Below are 26,925 nucleotides of genomic sequence, written 5' to 3' on the forward strand. Positions count from 1 at the left end.
CAGGAAGTACCCTTTAGGAACGCAGAGGAATTAGTCTCCGGCAGTACAGCGTCCTGCAGCGGTGTGGGATGTCAAAACTACATTTATAAGTAAAACAGAATCCTGTATTTTGTCCTTCACTGAATAGATACTATAAATTAACTTTTTAATCTGTTAATAGAATCAGTCCTTAGTCACTTGGCAGCGTTTTAACATTTCTTCTCTCTCCCAGTCGTGGGCTTTCGCGTCATTTCCAGTATCTGCTCCCTGAATCCTGGCCAGTGTGGCACTCAAACCCCCACTCCCACCCAGGCCATCTCCACGTAACTAATCTTGCCAAACGTTGAATTCTGCCATCTTGTCAGAAGTCTTCGGTGAGTTGCCTGCACTCATTTCAGTCTAGCCTTTTTAGGAGAGTGATGTTCAGGTTTCTCCTGATCTGGCTCCAGCTCACCTCCAGGCTTTTTGGCCACCGCTTTCTTGGCTCATATGCTAAAGGGATGTGCTCATCTGCAAAAAAGAATGTGCTTCAAGAACCCTTTGGGACAGGCCTTGTGCTCTCTTGCCAGTTTCTCCCTAACAGAAGACCTTTTCAAAGAAAAAGACCTAGAGTTTGAAGCCACAGATCAATTCTTCCCACCTTGGAGAACCAGCAGATACTCACTCTCTGTGAAGCCTTCCCTAAAATTTCTTGGTTAAGAGTGATTTATCTCTGACCTTTCCTTTCATTTCCTTTCCTCCCTCCTCTCTCCTCTCTCCTTTTCTCCTTTTCTCCTTTCCGTTCCTTTTTCCTTTCCGTTCCTTTCATTTCTTCTTTCCTTTCTGTTCTTTTCCCCTTTCCATTCCTTTCTCCTTTCTGTTCCTTTTTCCTTTCCGTTCTGTTCCTTTCCTTTTCCTTTTCCTTTTCCTTTGTTGAGACAGGGTCTTGCTCTGTCGCCCAGGCTGGAGTGCAGTGGCGCCATCTTGGCTCACTGCAAACTCTAATTGATCCTCCCACCTCAGCCTCCTGAGTGGCTGGGACTGCAGGCGTGTGCTAACATGCCCGGCTAATTTTTACTTTTTTTTTAAGAGAGGAGGTCTCACTGTGTTGCCGTGTCTGGTCTCAAACTCCTGGGCTTAAGCGCTTCTCCGGCCTTGGCCTCCCAAGTGCTGGTGAGCTCTCACACCGGTGCATTGTTTTTGTGTTTCATGTTTTCATTACATGTTACTTTCTTAGGCTTTTCCAGTTTTCTGTTGTTTTTCTGTGTAAGACCATAGGATAGAAATTTCTGAGAGACTGATCTTGGTTTCACTAAGCAAGAACATTTGTAAGAATCAGTGCTGTCCCAGATGTAGTAATCGATATTGAGAAATAATGAAGTTCCCCTTACTGGAAGTGCTCAGGAAGAAGTTGAATAACTGCTTATGAGGAGATTCTGGTGTGGGAGGGAAGCTGGGAGCTAAAGTTACTGGGAAGTGAAGATTTTGTGAGCCGATTTTATCCTCACAGCAGCCCGTTAAACAGGCAGAGGAGGTGCCGTTTCCCATTTATGGATGGAGAAACCTAGGTTTGGAAGGAGTAATGGTTTAATATCACAGCTAGTTTTCAGCAGAACCAGAGTTAGAATCTGGACTTCTATGCCTTACTAAGTTTTATTAGCATTCATTGTGTCTTAACTTTCTCTTTTGACTTATTTAATTCATTAATGGATTTTAATGGTTTATTTGGATTGTATGCTGGTGTAGTTCTTTGATCTTGAGCTTAGCTTTCTCTTTCTCCTTTTTTGGGGAACTTTATTGTGTATATTGTGGCATGTTTACACACATATCTTGCTGCCTTGGGTTCTTGCAAGTTGTGTACATGTTTTTATCTGCCCCTACTAGCTTTTGGGTGTCTTGAGAGCACGACTCTGGCTTACTCATCTTTGTCTATTCCAGAGGACTTTGTCTGTTGGCATTTATTAAGTAATTTTCAAAGGCTGGGTAGAAGTATTTGCATGTCAAGTTTGTATCAGCTTTTAAATACCTTTATGGAAAAACTGGCTGTAAAATAAACTCAACCAGGAAAAAAAAACAACAACCCTATTTTTAAGTGTCTATCCAACATTTTTTTTTTTTCTTTAAGTTGCAAAGGGATCCACCAGATGGAATTACGAAAATTCAGCTTTTATTATCTGCTGGATATGATGTGATTTTGTAACCATTATTGGATTGGTGTTGGTTTAGGCAATTTAGTGTTAGCTGACTATATGGTTAATTCTGGGACTCCTGTAAAGTTTTTTTTTTTTTTTTTTTTTTTAAAGAGAGAAGATCAAAAGCACTGAACTCATGAGTAATAAATAACCCATGATAACAGAGAGGTATAATGGAGTGATGTCAGAGGTGTACAAGAAGTGTGAATCATTTAACATGTGAAGCCAGGGTCTTTAGTCCACTTGCGGGGGGCAAAGTAGTGAGTGGGCTTCTCCATCTTTTTCCCTCTACCTGCCCTGCTGCCCCCAGGCATATGCTTAGAAGTGGGGCTCCCATTTACACTGCCCTGCTTGTCTCCTGGGCTCCGCTGACCCTGCTTGACATGTCCACTCCAGGAACTGAACTGAAATGCTGATACATGAACTTTACTCTTAGTGTTCATCTTTTAGCCCTGTCATTTACCCCAGTATCACATTATTTTAAAACAATCACTATTTTGGATTAAGTTAATTGTGTGAGTGAGAGAGAGATTATGAATACGTAACTTTGCAGGTATTTTGTTGAAGTTTTAGTCATATTGGGATTTTTAAGATAGAAATAACGGTAGGTGTGGAGCTACTAATATCCTTTTTAAGAAGCTAGGAAAAATCTAGCCATGCAAAATGCCACAGTGGTAGAAACAGTGTCCAGTAAACATGTTAAATGGTCTTAAGGATTCTTATCTTTTAAAGTTTTATTTAATTTTTTTTATAGAGACAAGGTCTTCTTACAGCTCATAACTCATTGCAGCCTCCAGCTCCTGGACTCAGGCCATCCTCCTGCCTCAGCCTTCTGAGTAGCTGGGAAGGGATCCTTGTCTTTAAAACTAGGGGTGTGGAGGGAAGGGCGGTTATAATATAATATGATTTTTCCCTTTAATATTTTCATATATTGGTGATTCATTTTAGTTATACATTTATTATTGTTTATTCTAATTTTGTATTATAGTAGAATATAACTGTCTTGTTGTCTTCCTTTTTTTTTTTTTTTTTTTAAGAGACCAGGTCTCACTATGTTGCCCAGCCTGCTCTCAAACTCCTGGGCTCAAGGGATCTTCCCCTCTTGGCCTGCCAAAGTGGTGGGATTACAGGTATGAGCCATCATGCCTGGCCTTGTCTTGTTTTAATTACATTTTTATGTAACTTTTTGATACTGCTCAAGTATGTTTTGCTCTATCTACAGTACTCACTATGCTGGAAGATTTTTCTTTCACATGTTTTCTAAACTATGTAATATAAGTGTCATTTGCTTTTTTGGTCTACCTGATGGAGGTAAGAAATGATCCAAGTAGTTTAACAGCCATGTAAGCAAGAGTTGAACATGTAAGTTTCAACGGATTTGCTTTGCAACTACATGCAGTAGATCTTTTAAGAGGGTAGGATATTTAACTATAACCTTTTTTGTGCCACTGTGTGAGAGTGGGCTTCTGAAAATGGAGCGGGGAAGCATCTCTCCTTGGTTAGTAGGCATTCAAGTGGAAGATAATGTTATAAAAACCTAGTTGTATCTTATAGGGTGCTAAAAGCAAGGTGACTGAACTTCTAACAGGGCATGCTACATTGAGTATGTACTTTTCTCTATAATTAGGTTAAAAAAAAGTTGGTAAGTAATATGAACTTACAGTCATGATTAACCTCCAATTTACAAACCCATGATAAAAAGTGTTGTTGATTACTTGGGTCCTATCTTTTCTGCAGTTTATGTTTCTAGTGACTTACTCAATATGTTTTTTTTTTCTTATTCCTTCCCTGGGCAGAATATGTAATATAAGAAACATAAGTCCTTTTAGTTAAGGGAGATCAGAGATTTAATAAAAGTCATTTATACCTTATTGCATATTCTGGAAGCCAAAGAAGAATGACTCTGGTTGCATAGCACTTTTAATAAAGCCACAGAATCATTACCTGACCCAAGTGCCAGTTCTTGTTACCATATTTTTACTTTACTGTTTTTGGTATTTCATTTATTTATTATGTTTCAGCTGTGAGAGTACCTTCTACAAAACACTTTAAACTTTTTTCTATTTTCATTAAGTTGCAGTCCCACTCCACCCAGTCCAGCCTCCTAATTCTAGCCTCTGTACAGCTAAGATTGAGGCCATCAGTTATCAGGACACCTGCTCATAATTACCTTCTCAGAAAGTAATTATATTAATACTGAATTTATTTAGTGGTGGTCTGTCATCAAAAAAACTCATTAAAAAAAAATCAATGAAGGCTGGGCACAGTGGCTCACGCTTGTCATCCCTGCACTTTCGGAGGCCGAGGTGGGTGGATCAGCTGAGGTCAGGAGTTCTAGACCAGCCTGGCCAACATGATGAAACCCCATCTCTACTAAAAATACAAAAAATTAGCTGGGCGTGGTGGTGCATGCCTGTAATCCCTGCTTGAGAATCCCAGGAGGATCGCTGGGACCCAGAAGGTGGAGGTTGCAGTGAGCCGAGATTGTGCTGCTTACTGCACTCCAGCCTGGGCAACAAGAAGAAAACTCTGTCTTAAAAAAAAAAAAAAAAGAAAAAAAAATCAATGAAACTAAACACATTTAATAAATTTCAAGTGCATAAATACATTACAAAACAATAACATTCATAAAAATAAACATTAAAACACAAGATAATTTTATAACAAAATAATTATTAAATATAAATTCTAATATAAATTAACAAGTAACATTAGTAAAGTATTTAAAAATAGTGAAACCATTCACAAAAATACACAATAATGAAAATTAAAATATTTTATCTTTATTTTATTTTATTATTATTTTTTTAGACGGAGTCTCACTGTGTCGCCCAGGCTGGAGTGCAGTGGCCAGATCTCAGCTCACTGCAAGCTCCGCCTCCTGGGTTTATGCCATTCTCCTGCCTCAGCCTCCCGAGTAGCTGGGACTACAGGCGCCCGCCACCTCGCCCGGCTAGTTTTTTGTATTTTTTAGTAGAGACGGGGTTTCACCGTGTTAGCCAGGATGGTCTCGATCTCCTGACCTCGTGATCCGCCCGTCTCGGCCTCCCAAAGTGCTGGGATTACAGGCTTGAGCCACCGCGCCCGGCCTAATATTTTATCTTTAATGACATCTTTCGAAATCAGGTTTATCTGTGGTGTCATTGTTTAAGTGCATGTATATATATTATATATAAACATATAAAATATATATAATATATAACATAATATATAATATTTTATATATATATACTTTTTGAGACAGAGTCTCACTGTCACCCAGGCTGGAGTGCAGTGGCGAGATCTTGGCTCACTTCAACCTCTGTCTCCTGGATTCATGCAGTTCTCATGCCTCAGCCTCCAGAGTAACTGGGACTACAGGTGCATGCCCCCAGGCCCAGCTGTTTTTTGTTTTTATAGTAGAGATGGGATTTTGCCATGTTGGCCAGGTTGGTCTCAAGCTCCTGACCTCAAGTGATCCACCCACTGTGCCTCCCAAATTGCTGGGATTACAGGCATGAGCCACTGTGCCCGGCCTAAGTGCATATATTTTTTTGTGCACATTTTTACAACTTTTAAAAAAAGCTTTTTTTTTTGTTTTGGAGACAGAGTCTTGCTCTGTCCAGGCTGGAGTGCAGTTGTGGGATCTCGGCTCACTGCAAGCTCCGCCTCCCAGGTTTACGCCATTCTCCTACCTCAGCCTACCGAGTAGCTGGGACTACAGGCGCCCACCACCATGCCCAGCTAATTTTTTGTATTTTTAATAGAGACGGTGTTTCACTGTGTTAGCCAGGATGGTCTCCATCTCCTGACCTCATGATCCGCCCGCCTTGGCCTCCTAAAGTGCTGGGATTACAAGCGTGAGCCACTGCACCCAACCCCTAAAAAAAAGCTTCTTTTGACTTAATATTTGTAGTGCCCAGGAGACAGTTCTAAGCAAATTGTAAGCATTTTCTTCTGACTCCTTTATCTTCAGATAATCTCACCTGTTGTTTGATAACTTATTGAGCAACTTTTTGTTTTTTTTTGCAGGGACATCAGTCTTTTTCTTGGTAGCAAGCTGTAGATTTTGTTTCAAAGAAAGCATCTTCATCTTCTCTAGTTTCATCATGTATAGATGAAGATTCCGATGCAGGTATCTGTATCAAATTTCAGTACAGTCACATTTGTGTTCATTTGAACTCTAGAACTAGAATAGGAATTACTTTTTTCTTTGATTTTCTTTTTCTTCCCTCTCTTGAGGATCATGAAAGTATAAAAGAATACTTTCTAAATGAGGGTGCCGTTTTCATTGCTTTTTTTACAATTTTTAAATTTGGAATTAAAATTTTAACTAGAACAGAGTTTTTATTAAGCAAGTTTTTTTAAAAAAAATCTAAGTTGTTAATCCTGCTCTCGAGATGTAAATAAGGTGTGTTTCAGACATTATTAAAACACAAAAATAGTGGTATTTGTACTAAAACCCTAGTATCTCATTACTTACCATTATATAACACTGTATAACTGAATAGTGGAATACCAAAATTGGAATTGCACACTGCATCTAACCCTGTATGCATCGAAGTATTTTCTTCTGTGCCCGTACTTTCTGCCTTTTTAATGTTTTGGACAAAACTGTCATCCTTTGCGTACCTCCTCTCTGTGTCCACGTTCCTATTCTGTTCCCTCAGTGCCTTTATTTTCTCCCTTCCCATTGCTTCCTTTATGTCTGCTGACACGTGTTCGTATGTTCCTCCTATTTTGGAAAAGAAAAACGTCATTCGTTTAATCTTACTTATTAGTTTCTTTTCTTTCTTTTTCTTTTTATTTTTTGAGATGGTGTTTCCCTCTGTTGCCCAGCCTGGAGTGTAGTGGCACAGTCTTGGCTCACTGCAACCTCAGCCTTCCGAGTAGCTAGGACTACAGGTATGTGCCACCACACCTGGCTAATTTTTTTTTTTTTTTTTGTACTTTTAGTAGAGACGGGGTTTCATCATGTTTGCCAGGCAGCTCTCGATTTCCTGACCTCAGATCTGCCCACCTCGGCCTCCCAAAGTGCTGGGAGTACAGGCATGAGCCACCATACCCAGCCATATTAGTTTCTTCAGTTTTATAAACCAAACTTCTAACTAGGGGATTTGCTGCATTTTCACTTTACTTTAGTCTGTTGTTATCTGGCTTCAGTCCTTGACTTTTTCTTGAAATTCTTTTTTTATTTTTTTATTTTATTTTATTTATTTATTTATTTATTTTAATTTAAAGACAGGGTCTTGCTCTGTTGCCCAGGCTGGAGTTCAGTGGCACAGTCATAGCGTACTGCAGCCTGGAACTCGTGGGCTCAAGTGATCCTCCCACCTCAGCCTCCCAAGTAGCTGGGACTACAGGTGCATGCCACCACACCTGGCTAATTTTATTTATTTTATTTTATTTTTTTCTGTAGATGAGGTCTCACTATGTTGCCCAGGCCGGCCTCGAATTCTTGGCCTCAAGCAATCCTCCTGCCTCGGCCTCCCAAAGTGCTGGGATTATAGGCATGAGCCACCACAAATTCCATTTTTTGAAGGAAACTTGTAAGTTAGCAAATTGCTAAATCCAGGGATCTTTTTCAGTTCTCATTTGACACTGTTAATTCTCTACTTTTTAAGAATCCATCTCAGGTGTATGAACTTGGAAGAATAATGAAGCCCGTTTGACCTCAGTTTTCTTGTGTTAAAACTTAAAACAGCTCTTAAGTTTTTTTGAGTATCAAATGCAACAATATATCTGAAAATATCTGGCATCTAGTTAGTAGCTCAAAACTAACCTGACAGCCTGTGATGCTTTAGTTGCTGCCTGGCTCTTGAAATATCTAAAATAGTTTTTTTTTCCTATTGTTTTCCTCCCTCCATCTTCTTTAAATAAAGACATTCTCTAAGGCACATATTTTGAACTTTATCTCTTTACCTTATCTGTTGGAAATCTCATCTACTTGCAGATTTCTAGCTGATAATTTTGGGCTGCCAGCAACCAGATACAGTATGTCCTCACTTAATGTCATTAATAGATTCTTGGAAATTGTGACTTTAAGTGAAATGACATCAAATCATGTCATTTTAATTCAGTGTTGTTTCATTATAACATGGATTAGAAAAGAAAGTTGGTTTTCTTTTACATCATTTCACTTAAAGTTGCAGTTTCCAAGAGCCTATTGAGGACATGGAGGCTGTCAACCTTGAGCCTGCATGTCTTGAAGCTGTCCTAGGCTAAACTCTGGTGATCCATTTCCAATAACCTCTTCCAAACCTTCATTTGAAATGCTTTTTCTCACCCCAAGTGGAATGTATATGAAACTAAACCCATTGTTTTTATTCCCCTTTCACACATACTAAAGACATACTAAATACACATAATAAGAGTACTAAATACATACTAGTGTTTTAACGGTACTAATATTTCTGCCAACCAGTCAGAAAACCTCACCACCATCCTTGATTCCCCCAGCCCGCCTACATTTTTTAAAGGTCTAGTGGTTTTTCTTTCCATCATGCGCAGAATTTTTTCCTTCTCTTATTTGTCCTTAACACAGGTTTCGTGCAGCTGACCTCCTGATTGATCCAGTGGCTGGTATTCTCCACTCTGCCCTGATAATTGGTCACAGTGCCTTGATCGTGTTTATGTGTTACACAAAATATGTAAGGACTTCCCTCTTGCCTCTGAGCTTGTCCGCAAACATGAAGGATTTCAGGCCCGGTTTATCTTTCTAATCTTGCCCCAACCATTCTTCTGATGGTTTACTTCCTGTTCTCAGAACATACCTGTATTCTTCCACATTGTCAGTGCAGAAAAGAGGTATATGCAGGAGAGGTGTGATGTATTTTCTTTCTTTTTTTTTTTTTTTTTTGAGACAGAGTCTTGCTCTGTCTCCCAGGCTGGAGTGCAGTGGCTGGATCTCAGCTCACTGCAAGCTCCGCCTCCCGGGTTTATGCCATTCTCCTACCTCAGCCTACCGAGTAGCTGAGAACACAGGCACCCGCCACCTCGCCTGGCTAGTTTTTTGTATTTTTTATTAGAGATGGGGTTTCACCGTGTTAGCCAGGATGGTCTCGATTTCCTGACCTCGTGATCCGCCCATCTTGGCCTCCCAAAGTGCTGGGATTACAGGCTTGAGCCACCATGCCCGGCCGATGTATTTTCAAGTTAGCTACTCCATGAGTGACTAGTACTGAATCCCTCTGAAACTTCCAAGGAGGCTTATGAAATGAATCTTAGAACCAGCTTCCATATTGGTTGCCCCACAGCTATTCACTCCCCACACTTCCAGGTAGTGAATGAGTAAGTACAGAGCAGTGCTTTTTGGTTGGACCTGCTCGAAGCCAGTCACAGCTTACATGAAATTGATCCTTCATAGCTGGCATAAGATGTTGGGTCAAGAGGTTTTTGAAATGGTGCATAGCATGTGTCTATAATGGTGTGAAAGTTAAAAATTCCAGAAGATACAGAAGAATGTAAAGTGAGAAGTTATGTCTCTTTTCCTTTTTTGTATTCTAGAAAAAGTTTGCCAACCCCTGTTCTAGTCATTCTGGTTCCTTTCCTGGAAACATTCGTCATTAACTTGTTTCTTGAGACTTGGTGTGTATTTACGATACTTACACCGTCCACATACACACATACTTAGTATATACTTTTTCTCAACTTCAAAATATCTTAATGATTTTCTATATTAGTATATAGAATATTCTTATTATTTTTTTAGCTCTATAATATTGTTATGTGGATCTACCATTTATTTAACTCGTTTTCTATCAATGGACATTCAGTTGTTTTTTTCTTTCTCTTTGTTTGGAGACAGGGTCTCACTCTGTTGCCCAGGCTGGAGTGCAGTGATGTGATCTCTGCTCACTGCAACTTCCACCTCCTGGGCTCAAGCGATCCCTCTCAACTCACAGCCTCCCAAATAGCTGGAAACTACAAGTGTGTGCCACCACACCCAACTAATTTTGTATTTTTTGTAGAGACAGGGTCTCACTTTGTTGCCCAGGCTGGTCTTGAACTCCTGGCTGGGCTCAAGGGCTCCACCCATCTCCCAAAGTGCTGGGATTACAGGCATGAACCACCAAGCTGACATTTAGTTATTTTGTCTCTTTATTACAAATGATAGCATTACATTTATACATATTTGTAATCCAAAAAGGTCAATTTCTTGAGTGTTCCTATCTTGAACTTTTTTCTGTAATAGGCCTCCCATATTCATTGCCCACAAGTTTGCATCAGTTTTATTGTAGTGGGTCAGGATCGTTAAGAGCTGGAGTTGCTGGGATAGGCCTTTCTCAAGAGGTTCTACTTGAGTTGGACCTTGAGGAATCTAGATGAAGAGGGGGATAATGAAAAGGAGGTGGGAAGGGAAAAAGGACTGTGTGGCCAAAGTCTTGTGGTTAGCAAAAGGCTGGCATGCTTTTGAGCTGCACTGCCCAGCACTGTAACCATGAGCCATGGGTACGTGTGGCTGTGAGCACTTGCTATGTGGCAAATCCAGAGTTGAGGTGTGCAGTGAGTGAGTACCCACCAGGGTCTGAAGACTTAGTATGAAAAAAAGAATGTTAAAATAGCTCAGTAGTTTTAAAAATACTGCTTGTAATTTAAATAGTAGCATTTTGAATATATTGGGTGAAGTAAAATGTTATTAAATTTTTTACCTGGTTTTACTTTTAAATACATGGCTACCAGAAAATGTAAAAATGCATTATGTGGCCCACCTTTTTGGCTGCATGGTTTTTTGTTAGACTCTGCTCTGGCTCATGCTTCAGGATGGAGAAACAGGTTCAGTTGGGGAACCTGGTATGTGCTTCAGTGCGAACCGTTGTATAGTTATCGGAATCAAGTATTTGGTATGAAAAAACCATTATGTTTCTTAAAACAGTAAGTAACGTGAAATTAGTTTCAGGAAGATTCAACTGTTCATATTTTGTAGCACTGCAAAAACTAATTGAGTACTTACTGTGTACTGAGCACCGTCCTAAAGGGCTTTATTCATTTAATCCTCACAGCAACCCTTTGAGACATAAGTAGCCCTTATGTTATAGATGAACTTGAGTCTTAGGGAGGTGTACCTACTGGCCCAAGGTCATGCCATAACTGATAATGCCTTGGCTATGAACCCAGGCAGTCTGATTCCAGAGCCTATACACTTAACCACTACACTGTGTCCCTGTGAAGGTGAATTAGACAAAGAAGATGATCCTTGCACATAGCAGTGAAGGAATGGTAATGGATCACTTTCTAATCCTGTTAATATTTCAATTTAAAAAAATCTTGTGTCTTCACAGTACCCTGATACTTTTCGTTTTTAAGTTCTTGTCACCATGGTTGGTTGTATGATTTTGGCCACCCAGGACCAGCATAGTATGTAACAAGCTTTAAGTTTATTTTGCTTGTGTTTCGTGTATAGGAAAGTTTTAAGAGTATGTAGTGTTTTAAAATTTTGTTTTGTTTTACAGTCATGCATCACTTAATGATGGGGATGTGTTCTGAGAAATGCATTATCAGGCAATTTCATTGTTGTGCAGACGTCCTCGAGTGTACTCAACACAAACCTAGATGTATAACCTGCTACACACGTAGGCTAAACAGTATGGTGTATGGCTCCTAGGCTACAAATCTGTACAGGGTGTTACTGTATTAAATACTGTAGGCAGTTGTAACATCATATATATATATATGAAAACATAGAAAAGGTACAGTAAAAAATTTGGTACTGTAATCTTATGGGACTACTGCTGTATATTCGGCCCATCATTGATCAAAATGTCGTTATGTGGTGCATGTCGGTACTCTTAAAGCAAATTTTATTTTATCCCTACATTTCACAAAGGAACAGAGATGAAATAATGTGGCTGAGGTTTCATGGCTGGGAATTATAAAACCATGAGACTATGTAGCTTTGATCACTATTGTGTTTGATTTAAAAAGTAAACATTTTGTGTTTGAGCTTAGCACTAAGTGATCATAAATGGTGTATATTTATTCCTAAAATTTTTCTGGGATTTCAGATCCTGAAATTTTACACTAACCTTTAAAAAGCATATTCAGGAGGAAAATGTGTCAGAGCCAAGTTGAAATTTGAAATGCATATATATATATATATATATATATGAATTCTTAATATTGGAAGAGAAAGGAAGTTGTTGTTTTGAGAAGGGCGCTTGCTCCATCACGCAGACTGGAGTGCAGTGGTGCCATCATAGCTCACTGCAGGAAGCTCATTTTTTTTTTTTTTTTTTTTTTGAGACGGAGTCTTGGCTCTGTCACCCAGGCTGGAGTGCAGTGGCGGGATCTCGGCTCACTGCAGACTCCTCCTCCCAGCTTCAAGCAATTCTCCTGCCTCAGCCTCCTGAATAGCTGAAATTACAGGTACCCGCCACCATGCCCAGCTAAGTTTTGTATTTTTAGTAGAGACAAGGTTTCACCATGTTGGCCAGTCTGGTCTTGAACTCCTGACCTCATGATCCACCCGCCTCGGCCTCCCAAAGTGCGGGGATTACAGGCGTCAGCCACCGCACCCGGCCAGGAAGCTCATTTTTAAAGGACCATCCATGTAGATGGAACCAAAATAGTAGTGGAGAAGCCCTTAAAATGATACTTGCTTAATTAATTAAACTTAATTCATTAAGAGGTAGCTGTCAAGGCAGCTTAATTAAAATTAAAATTAACCATTTTGTTAAATTTGTTAAATTTCTCCAGTATTTAGCTCAGAGGTCTAGTCTTAATGGTAATGCTTAAATTTTTCTGATCTTTACTGTGGAATTTTGGAATCAGGTTTATGTTATGTGTTAAGGAATGACATGCACACTAAGAATTTACGATTATATTCTTATCTCTGACTAGGGCCTTTGTAATAAATCTGTTTTTACCCTGTCCAAAATGACTGTGTTCTTGGGTTTCTTTTTCTTTATCTCTTGGGTTTCTAGAGATTCATAAGCTTTAAAAATTAAAAATAAGCTATTAGGATTGGAAGAGACCTTTGGAAGTGGTTTATCTAGCTCAGGGCATCTCAGTCTGGGAACTGTTGACATTTTGGATACATCATTCTTGGTTGTGGAAGGACTGACTGTCCTGTGCATTGTAGGATGTTTAGCAGCGTATCTGGCCTCTACCCACTAGATGCCAGTAGTTCCCCTTTGATTGTGACAACTAAAAATGTCTCCAAACATTGTCAGATGTCCCCCGGGAGAGACAATCGCCCTGGTTGAGAACCGTTTGTCTAGCCCATTTCCCGGGAGTGGTGGTTCCCTTCTCTGGAACTCAGACATTGAGAAGAGAAGGGTATTTACCACCTCCTCTAGCAGTCCATTCCAACTTGAGGTGCCTCTTTGGAGATAGAAATCTCTCCTCTGTTAAGCTAAAACCTGCCATCTGTAACTTTTTAGTTCTGCCTCTTAGGACCATATACATTGGATAGATTCACATATACACTTTCCCAATTATTGGAACATGATACCCTGTCCTTCCTGGTCCCTCATGGGGTTGTTTTAGAGCCAAGTCAGCACACTTTGTAGTTGCCAGAAAGTAAATATTTTAGGCCATGTATTTACAGGCTACCAATCTCTGATGCATAATCTTCCTTTCCTTCCCTCCCTCCTTCTTGCCTTCCAGCAACCTTCCCTCCCTTTCTCTTTCTTCTTATTTCTTGTAACCTCTTAAAAATGTAAAAAAACATTTTTTTTGTTCTTACAGGCTGGGTTTTGGCTTCAGTAACTTGCCATCCCTGGTTTTAGAGTCTTTGACATCTCTGCTAATCTTTAGAAGGCAGTGCAGTGCTTTAGAACTGTGTATAGAACTTTGGGGAAGGTCTGAGCAGCATAGAATAACGTTGGACTTGTCACTAACTCCTTCAAGCGAAAAGCTTACTGCTTTTTTGTAGCTTTGTCACATTTTCAGCATAATGACAGCCAAGACACTGGTTTGTCTTTTTCATTAGCCACTTTTCCTTCCCCTCCCCCACTTTTTTTTTTGAGACTGAGTTTCACTCATTGCCCATTGTGCAATGGCATGATCTCAGCTCACTACAACCTCCGCCTCCCAGATTGAAGCAATTCTCCCGTCTCAGCCTTTCAAGTAGCTGGGATTACAGGCTCCCGCCACCATGCCCGGCTAATTTTTGTATTTTTAGTAGAGATGGGGTTTCATCATGTTGACCAGGCTGATCTGGAACTCCTGACCTCAGGTGATCCACCCGCCTCAGCCTCCCAAAGTGCTGAGATTACAGGCGTGATGTATGGTGCCTGGCTAGGCCACTTTACCTTCTAAGATATTTTTAGACTTCAGCATAGGACCATCCGTTAAACAGCTGTATTAAACTTGTCTTAGCTGGAACCAGCTCTCTATACCCTGCTGAGGTTTGTGGGTCTTAATTTGTCCTTCAGAGTGTTAATGAAATTTTTCTTAGCTTCATGTCATTCAAATGTTTAATAAACATACCTGGGTCTTTCACGTAAGTTACTAATACAAATTTGAATGAGACATAGCTAATAACTAAATTTCAAATCACAAATGCCTAACAAATAAGGTAATTTTGGCCAGGCGTGGTGGCTCACGCCTGTAATCTCAGCACTTTGGGAGGCTGAGGTGGGTGGATCACTTTAGGTCAGGAGTTCAAGACCAGCCTGGCCAACATGATGAGAAACCCCCTCTTGACCAAAAATACAAAAATTAGCTGGGCGTGGTGGTGCATGCCTATAATCCCAGTTACTTCTGAGGCTGAGGCAGGAGAATCGCTTGAACCCGGGAGGTGGAGGTTGCAGTGAGCCAAGATTGCACCACTGCACTCCGCACTCCAGCCTGAGTGACAGAGTGAGATTGTCTCAAAAAAAAAAAAAAAATTAATGGATATAGCAGGTCTGTACTCTGTTCTTAAAATTGTTTTGGAGAATTTATTTATATATATATATATGTATCTGCATCATACATGTTTAGTATCCTCAATCTAAAATCACAGTGCTCCAGAATCTGAAACTTTTTGAGCACTGACATGCTCACATGAAATGCTCAATGGAACATTTTGGATTTCTGGATGAGGGATACTCAACTATGATACAAATATTCCAAAATCTAAAAAAATCCAAAATTCCAAATACTTCTGGTCCCAGGCATTTCAGGTAAGAGATACTCAAATTGTAGCAACCACCGTCAGAGGTTACTGTCATTACTGATGGCTTTCAGAGTGATTAGACAGTAAATAAGTGTAATGACCATGACAAGAAAGTTTTCAAAAAAAACTAAATCTTATTTACATGTAAAGTAAAATAATTTTAAATAATGATTTTAAGAAGTAACTGATCTTTTGTTTTGCAGAAAATATTTACACCAGCAGCTCCAGTTCATACCAATAAAGAAGATCCTGCTACCCAAACTAATTTGGGATTTATCCATGCATTTGTTGCTGCCATATCAGTTATTATTGTGTCTGAATTGGGTGATAAGACATTTTTTATAGCAGCCATCATGGCAATGCGCTATAACCGCCTGACCGTTCTGGCTGGTGCAATGCTTGCCTTGGGACTAATGACGTGCTTGTCAGGTGAGTGTACTTTTTCCCCCATGAGTTCGCTGAATTAAAGGGAAAGCATGTTGTGTGACATGAAGTCATTGAGTCATTGACCTAGTCCTATGGGAATTTGGCTTACACCGTATTTGTGGTCTTCCAACCTTTTATTTGTGTATTCTTTCCTTGTGTATCCTCTAAAATAATTTTGTACCCTCTGTCGCATAGGTGTCTATAATTTTTCATCTTAAGGAATTGCAAAGATCTAATTTCTGTTATAATGTGTAAAGTAAGACTGTTGGGGCTGTGCACAGTCGCTCACGCCTGTAATCCCAGCAGTTTGGGAGGCCAAGGCGGGCGGACCACAAGGTCAGGAGTTCGAGACCAGCCTGACCAACGTGGTGAAACCCCATTTCTACTGAAAATACAAAAATTAGCTGGGTATGGTGGCGGGCGCCTGTTATCCCAGCTACTCAGGAGGCTGAGGCAGGAGAATCGCTTGAACCCAGGAGGCAGAAGTTGCAGTGAGCCAAGATCGTGCCACTGCACTCCAGCCTGGGTAACAGAGTGAGACTCCCGTCTCAAAAAAAAAAAAAAAAGAGAGACTGTTAGGATGTTTTAAAAATATACCCAGTGAGTCTAAATACCATTAGCAATTTGATACCCACTATTACCATCATTCCTTTAAAACAAATGTGAATATACTTTTTTAACAGTTGGAAATTTACATTTTTTTCTTCCTATAATTTATATTTTCATTAACTTTCCTTAATTTTACCCTAATGATTATCAGTTTTTGCTTCAAAATGTATTACAGAGCTGATCCAAGTGCAGTGGTGTTTACAACTAATTGATGACAAACCAGTTACAGATTTCTTTCTTCCTTGTCCACTCCCACTGCTTCACTTTATGAGCCTAAAGAAATATATGTGTGGATCACACCGTCATATCTACCTGCAATAAAAATATGCATTTAATATCATTGAATTTTCAAAGATATTGTAAATTTCTCCTAGTAAATCTCTAAGTGTTAACTCTATGAATTGAGTTGTTATAGTTATTAGTACTCAAAGAAAATATATTACAGATTTAAATAATCATTTTTAAAAAGTGGAAATACATCTCTTAATGAGACGATAGAGCTATTTTTTATTCATTTATGTATTATTTTTTTTTTTTTTAGAGACAGGGTCTTGCTCTATCACTCAGAGGGCTGGAGTGCAGTGGCATGATCATAGCTCACTGAAACCTGGAGCTCCTGGGCTCAAGTGATCCTTCCACGTCAGCCTCCTGAGTAGCTGGGACCATGTCACTATGCCCAGCTAAATTTTTTGTTTTTTTGTAGAGACAGGGTCTGGCTGTGTTGCCCAGGCTGATCTTGAACTCTTGGGCTTAAGCTATCCTTCCACCTCAACAATACCAATGTACTGATATTATAGGTATGTGTGCCTGGCCCATCCTTTTACCTTGTATTTATTTTTTTAATTTTTATTTATTTATCTTTTTATTTATTTTGAGACAGATTCTTGCTCTGTCACCCAGGCTGGAGTGCAGTGGCATGATCCCGGCTCACTGCAGCCTCCGCCTCCCGGGCTCAGGCAGTTTTCGTGCCTCAGCCTCCCAAGTAGCTGAGACTGGTGGCACGTGCCATCACGCCTAGCTACTTGCTGTATGTTTCGGTAGAGATGGAGTTTCTCATGTTGGCCAGGCTGGTCTCAAACTCCTGACCTCAAGTGATCGCCCGCCTTGGCCTCCCAAAGTGCTGGGATTATAGGCGTGAGCTGCACCTGGCCCCTGGCCCATCATTTTACAATTTTTAAACATTTTATAGAAATAATTTTAAGTTTACAAAGCAGCAAAAATAAAATAGTACAAAGAACACTTACATATCTTTTGCCTAGATTCACCTGTTAACATTTTATCCCATTTGTTTTAGCATTTGTACTCTATCTAAATAAAATTATAAATGTGTATATATACTCATGGTTTAAATACCTGTCTATAGTGTGTACATATACATACATTATGAGCTATGTAATGCACACACATACACACAACATTTAATATATTTTATGTATTGATACAGTACTTGAATCTGTCATCCATATTTTAATTTTGGGTGACCCAATGTCCTTTCTTTTTTTGTTTTTTGAAAGGACATAGGCTGGGCGCGGTGGCTCACGCCTGTAATCCCAGCACTTTGGGAGGCCGAGGCGGGCGGATCACAAGGTCAGGAGATTGAGACCATCCTGGCTAACACGGTGAAACCCCATTTCTACTAAAAAAGTACAAAAAATTAGCCGGGCTTGGTGGCGGGCACCTGTAGTTCCTGCTACTCGGGAGGGTGAGGCAGGAGAATGGCATGAACCTGGGAGGCAGAGCTTGCAGTGAGCCGAGATCGTGCCACTGCACTCCAGCCTGGGCAACAGAGCGAGACTCCGTCTCAAAAAAAAAAAAAAAAAAGAAAAAAGAAAAAGAAAGAACATAAAACTTATTAAATATGTCACTTGTGGCAGCAGTTTTATGTAATTTAAGTGGATGTAACAGTCTTTTTATTATTATGTTGTCTCAACTGTTAAGTCATATGTCTTTATTTCTACATCTTCCTTCTCTTTCACAGCTTTAGTTTTATAGATTTAACCACTTTTTTTTTTTTTAAATACTTTAAGTTCTGGGATACATGTGCAGAACGTGCAGGTTTGTTACGTTAGGTATACGTGTGCCATGGTGATTTGTTGCACTCATCAACCTGTCATCTAGGTTTTAAGCCCCGCATGCATTAGGTATTGGTCCTAATGCTCTCCCTCCCCTTGCCCCCAACCCCTCGATAATGTCCTTTATATCAGTGTTTTTCCCTTCGGTCTAGGTCAGGTATTGCATTTAGTTATTTACTTATTTTTTTTAGTCTTTTAATCTGAAATATGTCCATTGCCTTTTTTAAAAATGTTTTCTGACATCAGCTTTTTTGGGAGAATACAGTGCATCCCCCCTCCCCTGGCGGAATGGACTGTTCCCCATTTCTTGTTTGTCTGATGTTTCTTCATGATTAGATTGAGGTAGGCGTTCCTGACTAGAAAACTGCATAGGTGATACTTTGTCTCTCCAAGAATGTCTCATCTGGAAGCACATGGTGTCCATTTATCCCTCATTGGTGACATTAATTTTGGTGACCCAGTCAGGATTTCTTTTCTGTGTTGTCTTTGTCTTCTCTAGTAACTAATATCTAATCTGTAGGGATATGCTTAAAGACAGTACAAACACCCTCTTCCTCATCAAAATTTCTCCAAAGATTTTGCATCAGTTGATGATTCTTGAATAATTAAATCTTTCCTTGATGTTTGCAAAATGACGACTTTTAATTCTAGTACTTGCATATTCACCAGTAAGCCTTGACATTCTACTGCCAGCGAGAGCTCTCCTTCCTTTCCCATTTGTTTGTCTTTTTACTATTAGTACAAACTCATGGATTCCTTTTTTCAGTGGTTTATAATTAATTATTTAACTATTTTGCTGATTAAATTATCCCAGGTTAGGCCAGTGGGAGCCTTTTCAAACTGTGTCCTGTGTCTTTGTGGCATGCTTCCATTTGTTTTTGCTCCTCACTTTATAGTACAACAAGATATTACAGGTTCATCATGCTCCTGCTCTGCCCAGTCCTGGAACTGGCCATTTCTCAGAGGAGTTTTGAGGAGCTTTTTAGGGGAGAATGTTATTAGAACCCAAGATCTCGGTGCAAGGTTACTGAGCTCATTGTTACAAATTGCCTCTTGTCTTTTCAGCGGACAGAGCTAGAAAATATGTGCTTGTATCCTGTGTGTATACTTACATATACACACACACAGTAATTTAAATACAGATGTGCACGCAGACATAGGTTTGCTACATTTCTAACCATGATTTTAAGATCTTTTAAATTTTGTAATGTAGGGAATTTACATACAGGTTATACATTTAATTTTCAGGCAGGTTTATAAGTGTTGCACCCATTTCATAAAAAGAGCTAGTGAATTAAAGAGTAATTGTATTTTTCTTTCTTTCTTTCTTTTTTGAGATGGGGTCTCACTCTGTTGCCCAAGCTGGGATGCAGTGGCATGATTACAGCTCACTGCAGCTTTGACCTCCTGGGCTCAAGTGATCCTTCTACCTCAGCCCCTCAAGTAGGTTGGAACCACAGGTGTGTGCCACCCCATCAGGCTAATTTTTGTATTTTTTTTGTGGAGACAGGATTTCACCGTGTTGACCAGTGGTCTCAAGCTCCTGGGCTCAAGTAATCCGCCCGACTCGGTCTCCCAAAGTGCTGGGATTACAGGCATGAGCCACCGTGCCTGGCCAGAGTAATTGTATATATTATATGTATGGTCGTATCCTCTATTCCTTACGTAGTTGTTTTTGTTTGTTTATGAGACAGGGTTTCACTGTGTTTCCCAGGCTGGTCTGGAACTTCTAGGCTCAAGCAATCCTTCCGCCGTGGTCTTCCAGAGTGCTGGGATTATGCCACTTTGCCCAGCCAAATTTTTAATTACTGAATTAGTATTACTGATGTAGTTGTGTTTCCCCGTTAGGATTTGAGTTCTTGATATAGTTCCAAGCATCATTTTTTATATAACTTACACAGATGTCTTATCAGTGGGAAAGAGTGGAACTGAATGTTTGAGCCTGTTGTAACATTATTTTAATATATGTTATAAGAATTTTTAGGTTTTTTTTTTTCATAAAATGTACTTATTTTAAATAGTTACAAAGGAGCAGAGTTTGAATCTTGCTATGTGAGAATCTTGTCATGATGCTTCACTAGAAGTTTGTAATTTAAAGATTTGTGATGAAGAAATACCACTATGAAAGTGGTGTGGCTTCCAGGTAATAAAATCTCAACTCTTGAGAGGGCCTCTGAGCTAATCTCTACCCCAGGTACTGTGCCTTGCACAACGTAGAGGCAAGCCAGCCTCTGGCTGAACATGCCTGGAAAGGAGTTCAATATCTTATTTAACATCTCTCTGAAAGATGTGCCATCTTCGGCTGGACCATTGGCTTCTGAATAAGCTGTGTTAGGCCTGGGCTAGATCTGAGGGTTTACTATTGGTGGAGGGAAAGAACTGGAACTACTTGAGTTTATTACATGCTAGATTAGCTTCTAATGTGAACCATTTTTCTTTCAACAGTGATAAATTTTTATTTCTTAAGTTAACTGTTCCTTTAGTCGGTCATGATACACACTCATTAACAAACATACTGTTGTATTTTTTCCAGTTTTGTTTGGCTATGCCACCACAGTCATCCCCAGGGTCTATACATACTATGTTTCAACTGTATTATTTGCCATTTTTGGCATTAGAATGCTTCGGGAAGGCTTAAAGATGAGCCCTGATGAGGGTCAAGAGGAACTGGAAGAAGTTCAAGCTGAATTAAAGAAGAAAGATGAAGAAGTAAGCCATAGCCCCATTGATCTGGACCAGAAAGGCACTCAACTAGGAATAAACACTCCAGAGGTTTCTCAGTGGCCCCATCTGTGTGATATGCGTGGGCTACACCAAAATAACGTCTTTTGCTTAGTTCTGTTCTTATACCTGTCTGTGATCTGACTTGGGGTTGGTGTGAATGTAGTAGAGAAAGGAAGCTGAGAGATGAATACTGAGCACAGGTAATCAGTTTCCTTAATTAGGTTGATTATAAGCTCCTGAAAAGCAGGAACTGTATTTTATAATTTTACATGTTTCTCCCATAGTGTCTGGGATAGTAAATGATCAGTAAATCCTGTTTGGTTTGTTCAGCTGAGGAGAAACGGAAGAATTGAGACTATAGCATTTGTTGCTGTGTGAGACCAGTGCTTCAGAGGGGAAGTTTGGGGGTCACATAAATGTAGTTTTTTTGGAGCATATTTCATAGAATTTAAACACTTATAAAAGAAAAATTAAGTGATTTGTGTGCTATTTTATTTGCTTCCTGTGCTTACTTTCATTTGTTTATTATTTATTTTAGTTCCAACGAACCAAACTTTTAAATGGACCAGGAGATGTCGAAACGGGTACAAGCATAACAGTACCTCAGAAAAAGTGGTTGCATTTTATTTCACCCATTTTTGTTCAAGCTCTTACATTAACATTCTTAGCAGAATGGGGTGATCGCTCTCAACTAACTACAATTGTATTGGCAGCTAGAGAGGTGAGTGATATTTGAGAGGAGACTGTTTAAAACGAAATGCAATTAATATTACTTTGTTCCAGAAAACACTGGACACACTCAAGTGGGCCACAGCATTCCTTTATATGCAAGACTGTTTTACATCTGATGATTCTGCCAGTCTCTAAAATTGGCCTTCTCCCAGTTCCTGCCACCTGCAGGTGATATTCTTGTAACCAAGCTTAGTTGGACTGTTTTTACTCATCCTCTTCCCTTTGGTTTTGCCAAAATGATACTGTGGTACTAGTCATCTTAGCTTGGTTTTCTTTCTTATCATAGAACTTTCTTTTTTATAGTAGTTGAGAATATGAATCGGTATAATTGAAGGCCATTTTGGTGTTTAATAAAGTGTATAGCTTTTGGTTTATCTGTTACACTAAAGAAATTGAGTGTTGCACAGACTACTTATAATTATTGTAACTTAGTAGAAATTTAGAAGCAGCCTAATAATCCAGCAGAAAATTGGTTCAACTATTTACAAATCTCTGTGTAGCTCTTAGAATATTCACTCTTCAACATCATTTTAGTGACATGGAAAAATTTTAAAAGGAGGTTTACTTTTAAAATATAAAAAGAAGGCCGGGCGCGGTCCCTTAGGCCTGTAATCTCAGCACTTTGGGAGGCCAAGGTGGGCGGATCACCTGCGATCAGGAATTTGAGACCAGCCTGGCCAGCATGGAGAAACCCCTACTACTAGAAATACAAAAATTAGCTGGGCAAGGTGGCTCATGCCTGTAATCTTAGCTACTCAGGAGGTTGAGGCAGGAGAATTACTTGAACCGGGGAAACAGAGGTTCCAGTGAGCCTAGATTGCGCCGCTGCACTCCAACCTGGGCAGCAGAGCGAGACTCTATCTCAAGAAATTAAATAAATGATACATAAAAAGAACAAAAAAGACTTAAGGAAATAAAAACATTGTTTTTATTTCAGTGCTTATGTATCGTTGAGTACTGCTGTTATGGGTAATTTGTTTTATTTATTTACTTTTTGGTTGGGGTGGGGTCTCACCATGTTGTCCAGGCCCGTTTTGAACCCCTGGCCTGAAACTTCCTGCCTCAGCCTCGCAAATAATCCTTTTGGGATTATAGGCGTGAGCCACTGCTCTGGCCTAGGTGACTTGTTTGTTTCTGTGTAGGAACTTTCTGTTAGGTCTTAGCCCAAGAATCCTAAGTCCTGGAGTGGGAAGCTAATGGCCTCAGCTCATCTTGTTGTAGCTTTTACTCTTCAGATGAAGAACCTGACACCCAGAGAGATCGAGTGACTTGTGTGAGGGAGTAAGCTGGCTGGCTGTGGCCTTCTTCACAGTTGTTCAATGCCACTTACTTAAAACATGCCCACTGATTTTTTTATTTAATTTTTCTTTTGAGGAATAGCGAGGTTTTGTATGAGGTGCCTGTCATTGTTCACACGGATTTATTAAGATTTCCTGTGGAGATGGTTGTGGAATGGAATATTGCTACTGCTTTTCAACCTCTTTTTGATCTTAACTAATGTTATTTCTTATCTATGTTTATATCAAATTCTTTTTATAAGATTAAAATTGTTTCTAATTTCTTGGAACTGTCTACTGTAAAAGAACAAGTTCTTTTTTTTTTTTTTTTTTTTTTTTTGAGATGGAGTCTCGCTCTGTCGCCCGGGCTGGAGTGCAGTGGCGCGATCTCGGCTCACTGCAAGCTCCGCCTCCCGGGTTCCCGCCATTCTCCTGCCTCATCCTCCCAAGTAGCTGGGACTACAGGCGCCCGCCACCTCGCCCGGCTAATTTTTTTGTATTTTTTTAGTAGAGACGGGGTTTCACCGTGTTAGCCAGGATGGTCTCGATCTCCTGACCTCGTGATCCACCCGTCTCGGCCTCCCAAAGTGCTGGGATTACAGGCTTGAGCCACCGCGCCCGGCCAAGAACAAGTTCTTTAATTATAGGCTGTGGTTTAAAATATAAGACAGTTGAAGACCAGGACTAAGATAGATGGGAAAGGCTGTTTTGTCAGAGAAGCCTCAAAAATGCTGTATTTTGAGGACAAAAAATGGAACTCTGATTTTCACTGGATTCCCGTAAAACAAACTTTCTTTAAAAAATATCACTTTAATTAGCTGGACGTGGTGGCAGGTGCCTGTAATCTTAGCTACTAGGGAGGCTGAGGCAGGAGAATCACTTGAACCCAGGAGGCAGAGGTTGCAGTGAGCCGAGATCGTGCCACTGTTCTCTAGCCTAGGTGACAGAGTGAGACACTATCTTAAATAAAAAAATATATATATATGTGTGTGTGTGTGTGTGTGTATGTATATATATAATGGCTGTACCCTATATTCTTCTTGATTTCTAGCCTTTTATTGGCTTTCAGATTGCCAGAGTTGGACTCAAAAGTAAGTAACCATATTGTTGAAGTGGTAGTGGTTCTACCAGGGTGAGTTATCCTGACAGCAGAATCACTGCGTTTTTCTGTCTGCTCTATGGCATACAGTCTGTGCCATAGACTGTATGCCATAGAGCAATGTGTGAAAGGCTCGAGGCTCCCTACCTACGAGACACCCCGGTCCATTCTAGCAGTATGGCACGTGCTGACTGGGTCTGAGTCTCTTGCTGTATAATCATGTTACTACACTTCCCTGCATTTCCTCATCCAAAAATGGGGATTACCTGCTTTGTGGATCGTTTTGCAGATGAAATAACACACGCAGGGTATCTAGCACGGTCCCACACGTGGCACATTCAGTGTTAGCCACACTTCCATACTAACTGCACTGTGGGGATATATAATGAGCTCTTAAATGGCAGGAATGTTGTGTCTTTTTCTGTTCCTTTAGTATTCCTATTTTTGTTGGTAATTTTTCTTATGAACCATGCAGTTGTCTAGTTCAGGCCATTTTAGTATGCAGTTTTATCTTTGCTTCCAACATGATTTACTGTTCCCAAATTGGATTTCACATAATCCTAGTGTCTTTTGAGATGTGAATTGGTTCTAGGCCAAAAAGGGTGAGGGGGAAGGAAGAAATTCAGAGTCAAATTTGGCAAATATTATATCCCTGGTGTTTTGTTTTTTGTTTTTAAGACTCAGGCCGGGTGTGGTGGCTCACGTGTTTAATCCCAGCACTTTGGGAGGCCAAGGCAGGCAGATCGCCTGAGGTCAGGAGTTTGAGACCAGCCTGGCCAACATGGAGAAACTCCGTGTCTACTAAAAATACAAAAATTAGGTGGGTGTGGTGGCACTCGCCTGTAGTCTCAGCTACTCAGGAGGCTGAGGCAGGAGAATCGCTCGAACCCGGGTAAGCCGAGATTGTGTCACTGTACTCCACTCTGGGTGACAGAGCTAGATTCCATCTCAAAAAAAAAAAAAAAAAGGATGACTCAATATACAAATAAAGACTGAAAAATCTTATATTAAAGGAACTAGTTTACTACTAGTTTATTTTACTTAATCTAGTGCATTTTTAAATATCATTTTCTTTCTTTTTTTTTTGAGACAGGATCTGGCTCTGTTAACCAGGCTGGAGTACAATGGCACAATCTCAGCTCACCTCAACCTCCACCTCCTGGGCTCAAGCCATTCTCCCACCTCAGCATCCCAAGTCTGGGACTACAGATTCCCGCCACCACGGCTGGCTAATTTTGTATTTTTTGTAGAGATGGTGTTTTGCCATGTTGCCCAGGCTGGTCTTGAACTCCTGAGCTCAAGCAATCTGCCCACCTTGGCCTCCCAAAGTGCTGAGATTACGCCTGGCCTAAATATTACTTTCAAATAGAACCATCTTCATGGATAGCAGTTTATAATAAACAAGTAGAATTTGGGAAATGTACTCCCACTCTTCTGTTCTTCACAGTGGATGCTTCAGCCAGTTTCCTGTCTCTGCACACACACTGCCCAGCAGCGGGCTTTCCCTTCTCCTTCATAACAGCAGCAGTTCCCTTTCTTCATTCCCACCCATCACAGTGGCAGCCCCTCTACCCTCCTGTATTCTGAATTCCACCCTTATAATATGCTTAGATTTTGCCTTTCTCTCAGCCGTTTTGTGAGCATTGTTCGTGTGTACCAATTTTTTCTCATCCTTTAAAAAGAAAAAGCCCCTTTCCTCAATTCTACATCTCAAATCCCACTTGTGTCAGAGGGCTTGGCTGTGATGGGAATAAGCCTTGGCTCTGCTCTCCTTGCATACTTAGCCCGTGGAAACCCAGGAACACTGTTGTGCTTTGAGCTCCCCATGGCCTTCGATGGTGCCTCCATTGGTCCTCACAGGAGGTAATTGCCTGGCCACCTCACTTGCTTTCTCCTGTGGACCCTTCTTTATCCTTCCTTGAATGCTGCCTTTGTCCCTCATGATTATGTCATCAACATTCTTCTCTTTCTGCTTTCTCTATACCAGGGTTATTGACTCTTTTTTTTTTAATTTGAGAGTCTTGTTCTGTCACCTAGGCTGGAGTGCAGTGGTGCAATCTTGGCTCTGCTTCCTGGATTCAAGCGATTCTAATGCCTCAGCCTCCGAGTAGCTGGGATTAGAGGCATGTGCCACCAAGCTTGGCTAGTTTTTATATTTTTAGTAAAGATGAGGTTTCACCATATTGGCCAGGCTGGTCTCAAACTCCCAACCTCAGGTGATCTGCCTGCCTTAGCCTCCCAGAGTGGTGAGATTACATGTGTGAACCATCCACCCACCATGATTCAGCTGACTCTTAACTTTAAAAATCACATTGGTCTTACCATAGTTCATCCAAAGAATTGTGGGAGAGAAATTTGGGTGTCATGCTTGATTTTTTTTTTGAGATGGTGCAGTGGTGTGATCTCGGCTCACTGCAGTCTCCACCTCCCAGATTCAAGCGATTCTACTGCCTTAGCCTCCCCAGTAGCTGGAACTGCAGGTGCCCGCCACCACACCTGGCTAATTTTTTGTATTTTTAGTAGAGACGGAGTTTCACCGTGTTTTGATCTCCTGACCTTGTGATCCGCCCTCCTCGGCCTCCTGAAGTGCTGGCATTACAGGCATGAGCCACTGCACCCAACCAACTTTTCTTTTTTTAATAAGAGATGGAGTCTTGCTTTGTCACCCAGGATGGAATTTGTAGCACAGTAGTGTGATCATAACTCGCTGTAGCTTCAAACTCAGGCTCAAGTGATCCTTTCACCTCAGCTTCCT

General features: G+C 40.4%; 1 protein-coding gene across 4 annotated transcripts in view; it reads left to right on the forward strand.

The window, feature by feature from the left end:
• LOC105463530 (transmembrane protein 165) overlaps positions 1-26,925 on the forward strand; it is a 30,741-nt gene that overhangs the window by 742 nt on the left and 3,074 nt on the right. Inside the window, exons 2-7 of one of the 4 annotated variants that reach the window (XM_071093378.1) lie at positions 6,162-7,034; positions 8,674-8,779; positions 15,435-15,660; positions 20,872-21,047; positions 21,601-21,783; positions 24,141-24,162. In XM_071093378.1, the coding sequence (XP_070949479.1) occupies positions 8,762-8,779; positions 15,435-15,660; positions 20,872-21,047; positions 21,601-21,783; positions 24,141-24,162 (625 nt within the window). In that variant the 5' untranslated portion in view covers positions 6,162-7,034; positions 8,674-8,761. Of the gene's footprint in view, positions 1-6,161; positions 7,035-8,673; positions 8,780-15,434; positions 15,661-20,871; positions 21,048-21,600; positions 21,784-24,140; positions 24,163-26,925 lie in introns of those variants that run through there. The other 3 variants (XM_011710680.2, XM_071093377.1, XM_011710681.3) reach the window with 3 other exon arrangements.

This window comes from Macaca nemestrina, chromosome 3 (assembly GCF_043159975.1).
Source record: "Macaca nemestrina isolate mMacNem1 chromosome 3, mMacNem.hap1, whole genome shotgun sequence".
Classification (NCBI taxonomy): domain Eukaryota; kingdom Metazoa; phylum Chordata; class Mammalia; order Primates; family Cercopithecidae; genus Macaca; species Macaca nemestrina.